At 42.8% G+C, this 10753-nt stretch overlaps 1 protein-coding gene across 1 annotated transcript; it reads left to right on the forward strand.

The window, feature by feature from the left end:
- The first annotated feature begins 350 nt into the window (after positions 1 to 350).
- Positions 351 to 10435, forward strand: PPP1R3B (protein phosphatase 1 regulatory subunit 3B). The gene is made up of 3 exons (XM_073543641.1): positions 351 to 520; positions 3291 to 3390; positions 7465 to 10435. Exons 2-3 carry the CDS (start codon positions 3356 to 3358, stop codon positions 8309 to 8311), a joined length of 882 nt encoding a protein of 293 aa, XP_073399742.1. The 5' UTR covers positions 351 to 520; positions 3291 to 3355; the 3' UTR covers positions 8312 to 10435.
- The last annotated feature ends 318 nt before the right edge of the window (positions 10436 to 10753 follow it).

Genomic DNA, 10753 nt, shown 5'->3' on the forward strand with positions numbered 1-10753 from the left:
ACACTAGTTGGCAGCCTATGCACTGGCAGCCTGGCACTTCATGCAGCAGTAGGAGGCACTATCAGTAGCTGTGAGCAGCAGCCATCAGCTCAGGGGTCTGCACACAGATCTCCTCCAGCACCAGCCAGTGACGTGCAGTCACCTCACAATCCTCAGCCCGTGTTGCCTCACCTCAGCACATGTCTGCATCAGTCAGCCCAGCGGAGCCCCGCCCCCAATCACCACTTTCCCACATGCACCTCTGTACCCGAGCACTCGCCGGCACTGGCGTCCAACAGGCGAGCACGTGAAGCTTTCCCCTTCACTATTGGCTGGCGGCTTCTTCCAGAGTGGCTTTCATTGGCTGAGCAAACTAGTTCACGTGAAGCTGGGAGTGGGACGGAACGCCGGCTTCTTTAACAATGAGTGACCACCAGACTAGCCGAGTCGGCTCAGTGGGAGTCCCGCCGCTAGCAGCCTGTCTAGTCCTGCCTCCCCGGGTCTAGTGTGCAGCTCTGAGAGGGGACGCGTGTGTGATAAGGTATGCGGCGCCTGGAGTCATTCCCCCTGGCCGGCACCGATCGTATGGGGAAACTCCCCTTGGAGGACCGCGGCTAGTCCTCGGGTTGTTGGGCGCATTATGAGCCAGTCTGTGCACTTTATCGCTTGGTTCTCCCCGATAAGGAGCCCTCCTGTGCATGCGATCAGTCGCGATATTGTGATTGTTCCCCTTATTTGCTGAGCCCTAAATCCCTTGGGGCCATTGCTCGTACGTGTGTCGGCTACCTCCAGGCTCTGTAGCGCGGAGATCGCATGTGGGGCTGTAGGGAATACAGGTGCGTTAAGTGTATGAGGCGCGCCCCCCACCGTGTGTCATCACACCTGGGCCTGCCGACTACATACCCATCACTGCCGGTGGTCGTGACTGAGGACTGGGCAAAGTGGCCTGTGTGGGGTTAGGTCCGCTCCCAAGGGGCGGTGTGAGAGCAGTATGCTTGTGAATACTGTTCCTGACACTTCAGGCTTCTCACTCACTTTGCGGCATTGGCTTTTCCGATCACGCACCAGACTGCGCTGTGTGCACAAGCCTTGAGGCAGTGACTGTGCTATTCCTCTCACTGTCCGGCCCTATCAGCGGAGGACCGTACTCCTGGCCCTATAACATCCACACGACTAGTAAGTGAGAATCTCCCTGACCCGGGCAGTATTATTATGTGGGCTAGGCGGCATCACAAAATGTAAAACTATAGAATTGTCTTTACAACAAAAACCAGACTGAGACTTCCGATCACGTTTTCTTTTTTTGGGGTGGTTGATGAAAATGGTGCCAACCCCCCCCCCTAGGCGGTATTCTTGGCCTGCTATGGTAGGACTAGAAACCATTTGCATGGCTGCCCGCCAAGAAATTCTGCCTCGGTGTTAGCGCTTGCCAGTATTTGTGAGCGTGTAGGGTTTAACTAGCTCAAGACCAAGCACAATTTATATTTTTTTTTTAACTACCCCATGTGAGGGCATAAAAGAACTTTAGCAATTTGCAAGGATTTTTTTTTTTTTCCTCTTATATGTAACTTATCAGTTGCCTGCATAGCAGAGCTGGCTAGGTCTCTTAGAAACCAGGTCTCAGGCATGGTAGCGATTCCTCCTGCTATACACAGTGCTGCTTCAGTAACGCAGAAGGTAGAGATGGTTATAAACCATAGTTATGTGACTGTGCTGCTGCAGGAGAAGGGGATGTCGCTGTAGAGTGGAATATGGGCCATGCAGACATTTAATGCTCATAGGTGGCCCTGAAGGAGTTAAAGGGAGTATAGAATGATCGTACGAGCTCTGTTCTGCACCCTTAGCATGGCCTAAACAATTTGGTGCACCTTTCTATCCCCTCCCCATATATAACGCCATCATATTCCACAGCGCTGTACAGAAATCATCATCGCTGTCCCCAATGGGGCTCACAATCTAGATTCCCTATCAGTATGTCTTTGGAGTGTGGGAGGAAACCCACGCAAACACGGGGAGAACATACAAGCTCCTTGCAGATGACTTTGGTGGGATTTGACCCCAGCGCTGTAAGACTGTAGTGCTAACCATGGAGCCACCATGTCGCTCACCAGCATGTCTCTGTTCACTTTCTCTTACCTGTCATCAAATTATGTCCTGTTTTTGGTCATTTTATTCCTGGTGCCCCTCTTGAGTCTATAATGTATTTTAATCCATGGTACGGTACCAGAGATATGAGCCTTTTCATTGATTTTTATGGTCTTTACCAAGGGGGATGTGGCTCTGTTTAAAAAAAAAAAAAAAAAAAAAAAAAAAATTTCTTTTCTAAAAAAGGTACACCAAAAGTATCAACACTGTTTTCTAAGGCTCCGGTGCTCCATTTCCATGCCTATAACTCGTATAGTCTCAGATTTCCGCCATGCAGAGTTTACTGGCTGGCTCGTTTCCACTACTGGGAGATGTAAAACCCATCTGTACGGTATATGGCTCCATTTACTTTTGTTAGGGATGGGGCAGGCAGATTTGCATTGGATAGGGCCTACTGCTGACACATGTAAGGGTTTGTGCACACGTTGCAGATTAGCCTGCGGAGTTTTCTGCACAGAATCTGCATCTCTTGGCAGAAAACGCAGGCCTCATAGAGATGCCCCAGACCGAAAAACGCTGCTGGGAATCCGCAAAAAGAATTGACGTGCTGCGGGGGAAAAAAAACAGCAGTAAATCTTATGGATTTTTCCACAGCATGTGCACACGTAGTTTTAGGTGCTGCGCATTTGGAAAAATCCACAGGTAAAATCAAAAGATCTGCGGTCTCACACCTCTACAATGGAGAAGGTGTGAAACCGCTGTGGATTCCGCACAAAGAATTGACATGCTGCGGATTGTAACCCGCAGCAAATCCACGCTGAAAAATCTGCAGCATGTGCACAGCGTCTTTCAGTTTACCATTGAAAACAATGGTACTGTACAACGCACCTAAATCTGCAGCAGAATCCGCACCGTGTGCACATGGCCTAAATGTACCATTCGCTAACATTGGTTGCACACTACATTGCGGATTTGATGTAATTCCGCGTGTCCAAAAACACTGCAAATCCACATAATCTGCAAAGTGTGCACATACCCTAAGAATCCTGTTACTTTGTGCTGTTTTATATCCTTCCCTACTTCTGTGTGTGGCAGCCACTAGGTGGCAGTACCGGTCCATGGGATGGGAACACGGAACTTTGTCTTCCACAGCAGCAGATAGGGGGTGTGTTCTTTCATATGTGCTGTGCTAATTTCCGCTTTTTCGTTTCTTTTTGTCTTTCCAGGCATTGGACCCACTGTACTCTTCTTTCTCTCCATCCTGGCTAGGACTTCTCTCCATGTGTACTAAATGCCCAGGATCATTTCACAGATGAACTCAGCCAGGTAAAACCTGAAAAGTTAGACTCTGTTTTCTCTGCAACATCTTCCACTTCCAGGCACTGATCACATGACTTTTTTTCTGTATTTGTATAGCTGGTATATCTTTTTTTAATTCTGCTGCGGACTTGTACTGATAATATTTTGGAAGGCAGCTCCAGCTTGGCATAATTTTATCCCCATTCTATGGCTGGATTTTTTTCCCATATGTTACAATATGGTCATTAGTAAAGTAATTTGTTGGGTGTTTAACTGTAACCAAGGTGCTTGAGGTGCGGACACCACTCTGGAACTGGAACAGTTCTTCCCTTCCCCCACTACTCCACATAGGGCATACATTAAAGCATTCCTCAGCCAACGGACACAATGAGCCCAGGCATGATGGGAGTGATATTACATGGAATAGAACATGACGGAGGGCTCTTACCACTTTACACTTTCACTGGAGGACGAGAAGTTATAAAAAGCTAGGTGAGCACAAGTTATGGGTCCCATACACATTAAATATGTGGCCAGGCCCACCTAATTCAGCATCTTTCTATGGGGTCAGGAAGCATAGCTGTCTAGTGTGGTGCAAAAAAAAAAACACGTAACACTTTCGGTAATGTTCACATGTTACATTTTTGTTCAGAAAAGTCCACAGCAAAGGGAAATCCCATGCACATGCTGCTTTTTTTTTTTTTTTTTTTTTTTTCCCCCCCCCCATGCAGATGTGCAGCAGTTTTAGTTTTTTAGGCATTTTTGCAGTGTTTTTCACCCACTTAAATGGTTATGGGGCATCAAAAACTTATCTATTTTACCCAGGAGGGGTTTTGCTGGCAACACTTCGGTATTGTAGCAGAAAAATCTGCTGCAAAAGCGGAATGTGCACATTCCCTTGAAATTCAATGATTGCTTTATTTGGGGGGCTGGGTTTTTTTTTTTTTTTTTTTTTTTTTTTATCCATTATAAGCAAATGATACATCTGTAACATAAGTTGCTCTGCTGTAATGCTTCTATTGTTCACTCATATGATCTATGCTTTTCAGAAAACCTGAACTATAAGGGTATGTGCACACGTTGTGGATTGGCCTGCAGAATTTTCTGCACAGAATCTGCATCTCTTGGCAGAAAACACAGGGCAAAATGCTTGCAGATTGTCATGCGTCTCTTGATGTGCGGATTTGCCTTACTCAATGTATAGTCAATGGGTACAGAAACGCTGCGTTTCCGCGCAAAGAATTGCACACCACTTCTCAAACTGACTATCATTGGTACTGTAATACACTGTGGATTTGATGCAATTCCGCACGTCCAAAAACACTGCGGAAACGCATCAAAATCCACAACATGTGCACACAGTGTAAGGTTATGTGCACACGTTGCAGATCCGCAAAGTGACTCTCAGTACAATGTAAATCAATGGGGAAGAAAAATTTGCTGTGCACATGCGGCGGAAAATTTTGCACGGAATCCGCAGCGGTTTATTTTAAGCAGCATGTCAAGTTTGTTTTTTTTTTTTTTTTGTTTTTTTGTGGATCCGCATGCGTTCTTACACCCATCCATTATAAAATTACGCAGGTGTAAAAACGCATGCCAATCCGCAAAGAATCTGCAGGAGATCCGTGCAGTTTTTGTCCTGCAGATTCCGTGCAGGGAAATCTGCAACATGTGCACATAGTGGTATTTCTGAGCTGATACTGTGCGTTCCCTTCATGGTATGCTGGGACATTTATGCAATGGATTTTCAGAGTGGTAAATCCAGTATTACAGTAGCAGTATATTGTAAATGCAATTTCACAGTGCAGAGGTGCAAATTGACCAACATTACCGATAAATAACTGCGGCATGTCCACACACTGTGGATGTTGCATTACAAAGCAAAATCTGTAGAGTTTCTGTAACAAAAACCTGCTTTTTTTTTTTTTTTTTTTTTTTTTTTTCCCTGCAAATATAATACTGATCACAAGTTTGAACACCTGCTCATGCAATGGTTTTCCTTGTTCTGGATCTGCAATGTGCACATTACAGGTAAAAAGCAGCAAAACCACTAGGGAACATGCATGGAAACTAGGATTAAGGAAACACAAGTGAAACAAACCAGAATGTTAAACCTTGTAATCCTCAAAGTAGCCCCCCTCCAATCTTCCCCTTTTAGTCTGACAACTTTACACACCCTTGGCATTCTCCCAAGAAGCTTTCAGGTAATCACCTGGAATGACTTTCTAACAGTCTTGAAAGAGGTCTCAGAAATGTTGAGCTCTTCACTGCTTTGTCTTCATACTGCGGTCCAACTCTTCTCTTGTCTCCTTATTTGTGGTCCTCAGCAGTGGCTCCTTTGCAGCAATTCGATCATAATGGCTTCTTGCAGGCTATGGACCTTTTTGACATTGACATGTCTGCTACTTGATGTCTATGCATCATTTATTAGAATTAATATCTTGGTTTCAGGCTGGAAACTCTGATCTTCACCTATGCTTCAGGTGTAATTCTTGGTCTTCTACAACTGTACTTGAAGATACCTTCAAGATTCTTGCAATTTCCTGGATTGACTGACCTTCATGCCTCAAAGTTATGATGTATTATAGCTTCTGTTACTAGATTGGTTTTTGCCATATTCTGACTTATGTGAAATTGTACTTGGCACTGTATGGAACAGTAAATCACTACCTCTACAGAACCCACCTGATCGCAAACTTTCTGAAGTCCAGAGAAAATGCGTGTGGAAATGCCAATGGGATGCAAAGCTGTCATCAGAGTAAAAGGATGGCACTTTGAGGAATCTAAGATTAACACACATTCTGATCACTTTTTTTTTTTTTTTTTTTTTTTTCTGGCTTCAGCCTGCATATCTGTTGTGCACATTCCCGTAAGATCAAGGAAAACCATTGCATTAACGGGTGTCCAACTTGACTGGAACAGTGTCCCATGGGAAGCCTTAACTGTTGAAGTCGTTGTCCTTTTGTTATCCATAGTTGCCTGCTTTTCGTTATATTATATAATGTATGTGTGCATTAAGAAGCACAGGGTCTTTCAAAATTATGAAGGCATTGAACTATATCAATGTTGCAAACTCAAATTTTTATCCAAAGAAAAGTAAAGTATCACCATTTCTGTGTATTGTACTAGAGCTGTGTAAAGACACCATCTTTTTGGCTTGTGTCCTTTTGTAGACATATTTTGTGTGTTAAACAGTCTAGCCAACAGCAAAAGCATGCCAAGTGTAGCTAGTGTCTGACCTGGATTTTTTCATCTAGTTACAGGCCTATATGAGAGGTTATTTAGTTCGAGGTTCTTCATGTAATTTGGGGGTATATTGAACATTTGCATCAACCAATGCTATGTTAAGTGGTCTAAAGAATTTTCTTGACAATCTGGTGTGATCTGTAAAGCCTATATTCAATTATGATGCCTTCTAGAATAATGTGGTGGGCTCACACCAAGATGGTACTTTTTGTATTAAATTCCCAAAATGCTAAACAAAAATTCTTATAGTAAATATAATAACTTTCCAATTTGCTATGTGCTTCCTATTAGCTGTCTACATGGGTCAATAAGATGATCTTGGCCTGCCAGTGAAGGCCCATCCCATAGTGGTGACTTGTCATAGTAATGACATTATGACACTTCACTGCAGTGGCCCACGTATGTTAACAGTTGCCCTGTGACCATTACACACGTCCCAGTGAATTGTGATCAATTGTAAGCATATTGAAACATTTTCCCTTCATTTATAGCAATATTGGTGAAAATTAGTTTGAAAAGTCTCAATTTTTGCACAGCTCAGAATTTGCGTAACTTTTTTTTGTTTTTTAAATCTTCACACCGGTTTCTCCCCATTCTACCAAAATGGTCGCAGCAAGGGCAGGAACTGAAAGCTTGTCTAGTTCATGACCAGCTGTACTGCTCCAGTTTCCGACTGGGAATAAGATTTCTGGCATGTCGCACAACTTAATGAATCAGAAGTGTCTTGAGTCTAATAAGCCTTCTCATTAAGGCCAGCGTGAAAATTGCTGATCTTTAATAATTGGTCCTGTTTGCTTTTCAAGAAAGAAATTTAACTTTGCTTTTTTTTTTTTTTTTTTTTTTTTTCCTCCCCAGCGTCCTGGACTTCCTTCCACGTAAGCCCGCCATGGCTCTGGATATTGCTATGAAGTTTTATTTGCGTTCGCCTGCAATGAAACAAGACCATTTGGAGTGCAGGATCACGCCTAATCCAAACAAGCCTCTGAGACCGTGCATTCAGCCAAATGACAAATCCTTGCTCACAGAGCTAAACAAAGTGAAGAAAAAGGTCTCCTTTGCTGACAGCAGGGGATTAGCTCTTACAATGGTTAAGGTGTTTTCCGACCTCGAAGAGGATTTGGAAATCCCTTTTAACATAACGGAGTTGCTAGACAATATAGTCAACTTGACCACTATAGAGAGGGAGCACCTTGTTTTGGACTTCACCCAGCCTGCGGCAGACTACTTGGACTTCAGGAACCGTCTTCAGAAAGACTTTGTTTGCCTAGAAAATTGTATACTCAAAGAGCGATCATTTGTCGGCACTGTTAAAGTCAAGAACCTTGCCTTCCAGAAATGTGTCAAGATACGAATGACTAGTAACTCTTGGCGAACTTTCACAGATCACGAATGTCAGTACGTTAAAGACACCTATGCGGGCTCTGATAGGGACACGTTTTCTTTTGATATTGCCTTGCCTGATGGCGCCCAACTACAAGAGAAGATAGAATTTGCGGTTTACTTTGAATGCAGTGGAAAAACTTACTGGGACAGTAATAAAGGACAAAATTACAAAATAATTCGTTCAGACTTTAAGAGCCGTCACTGCGAACCTGATTATAGTTCTTCTCTAGATCAGTTTGGAAGTCCCAGGTGCTCACATGGTATATTTCCAGAATGGTCCAGCTACTCTGGCTTTGACAAACAAGGACCTTACTACTAATATTGCAAAAACTGACCTGGAAGTGATAGTGGTTCTAACACTGTAGATATGGGAATGTCTTTTAAATGGCATTATTCGGGACTCCTAACCTATAATAGGTGACGATGTGACTTGTGGGGGTTTATTTTGGTTTCCAGTAAAAAGTATCTTTAAAGTCAGAATTGTCACTGTTATGGGTGGCAAAATCTAGAAAATGCTGCTAATCATTTACTTTTTTTTTTTTTTTTTGTCATGTGCATTTCACTAGAATACTGCGTTGGTGTTTATTAAGACGCATCAGCTTTTTACTGTGGTTTCTAAACATGGAGGCAATTCCTCCCTAGTCAGGTGAAATGTCTGCTGGAGCTGAGTTATTAATGTTAATTTTCACTGTCCCACCCTATGCACATACTCTGCCTCTATTCTAACCCTTCCAATGGTGCTGGAATAAGAGACCTATGTAGCGTTAGGTCTGTTTAAATTTTTAACAGCTGATGAACTGGTCTAATGGACAGCCTTAGGTTTGGCACATACAAGTGTTTGTTTTTTTTAATTTAAACTCTCGGTAAAGCTTGTCTTTTGATATCACATGAACTGTACATTTTAGTTCTGGTCACTTAAATATCTGTGCCTTAAACAATTAACTTCTGCATCTTGCACTCACTCGCACACGTAGACTTCTGTGTTTGCAGTCTTGTATGTTTGCCATTGGTGTCACTCAGCAGCTTGCATATTTATGGTTTTTATACTTTTGGGTAGATGCCGGTGTTCTTATAAGGCTCAGCAGCCACGCAGGACCCTGATGCCATATCGGTTGTCTATAGCCAACAGACTAGAGCCCTGTGAACCTCCTCCCTAATGGCATCTCTTCTGATTGGTAGGCTCGTCAGTGTCACCTTTACGACATGACGCTGCACCAAGCCTACCTATCAGATGGGCAACGAGGAGGTCTGCCGGACTCCAGTCCGAAGGCCACGGACTAAGAACCAATTTCCTGCAATTGTATTTTCTCATCTCTAGTGTCTGCCTAATACAAATGAGAAATATTGTCTTTTAATTGAGATTAGTGTACAGATGACACTGGAAGGTCTGGTTTAGAACCATGTTATAGCTAAAAATACAGAAGTGTGGTATGCAGGACCTGACAATGGATTCCTGTATGCTTTCACTTGTTTCCCATTCCTGCCGCCTTATAAGGCTGGAGGAAGTAGAGTTTTTTTTTTTTTTTCCCTCTTTACAGCCTAAATATAACCCTATAACTTTTTTGCCATTTTATGTTCACCCTAGTTTTAGTGGAAAGCACACAAAAAAATCAGACTTTTATAAAATCTGAATTCCGTGCAATTCACATTTATATTTAACTTTCACACTTTTCGTAAGTTGTCCATAAAGGTGGTCTGACCTGTCATTAACAGTGAGACCCAACAATGATCTAACTGGCCAGCTTTGCCTTACACCCCACCCCTCTTTATCCACTTTTAGTGACTAGAATTATCCCTCTCACCTTTTTCTTACAAAGCTCCTTTTTATGAGTGGTTTACTTCTCAGTATCTGCAGAGATCCAGTAGGCGTAGAAGCGCCAAGCTTTGCTGAACCTTCAGTTTATTTTTGTGAGTTATTGGTAACTCAGGTTATATGCGAAGGTGGGAAACAACCTCATTCTCTGAAAATGTCGGGATAATTACTTTACAGATGTGTTTTAATAGTGATGAGTGAACGTGCTCTGGTGTTCAGTCTCTTGGGTGTGCTCATATATGTTGAAGTCCCTGCAGCTGCATGTCTCGTGGCTGTTAGACTGCAGCACATGCAGGGACTCCCTAACAAATAGGCAATCTGTGCATGTGTTGAGGCTGTCTAACAGCCACAAAACATGCAGCCGCAGGGAATCGAACATACTATCCGTTCACACCCAAGATACTCTAACACCTGAGCATGTTCACTCATCACTAGTGTTTAACTCTACCAGATAGTGCCTTGTCCAAGTGTTTCTGCATATTTTGTATTTTAAGTAAAAAAGCTAACTTTGTACACAAGTCATTGGGGACGACATATGCACTTTATAATCACGAGTGAAATTGATATGTCTGTTTTTAGAATACTTGGTTTTTAAAGTGAATTGTAATACAAATAAAGCATTTGAAAGTGTTTTTGACTTTTTTTTTTTTTTTTTTTTATTCTGGCTTAAAGAGCTGAGATGTAGAACTGATATATTAATTTGCAAAATCTAGTACAAAGGCACCACTTAAGTAAATGTAGTACCTATCATATTCAGCAAACTGTTGGAAGTCCTGTTCCTAAAACTACCTCCTACTTATAACCGGAAGAAAAAACCTGGTGGCATGAAGTTGAGCACGAAGCAGTGTTATGGGCTCAAAATAAAGTCTGAGCCATTATTCTATTGGGTAGAGGCTTAGACTTTGCGTCCGGGCATATGTACCGGCAGCAGACCATTTTATCTATCAG

This window comes from Dendrobates tinctorius, unplaced genomic scaffold (assembly GCF_039654945.1).
Source record: "Dendrobates tinctorius isolate UK_male_01 unplaced genomic scaffold, ASM3965494v1 ptg000011l, whole genome shotgun sequence".
In the NCBI taxonomy this organism is placed as follows: Eukaryota; Metazoa; Chordata; class Amphibia; order Anura; family Dendrobatidae; genus Dendrobates; species Dendrobates tinctorius.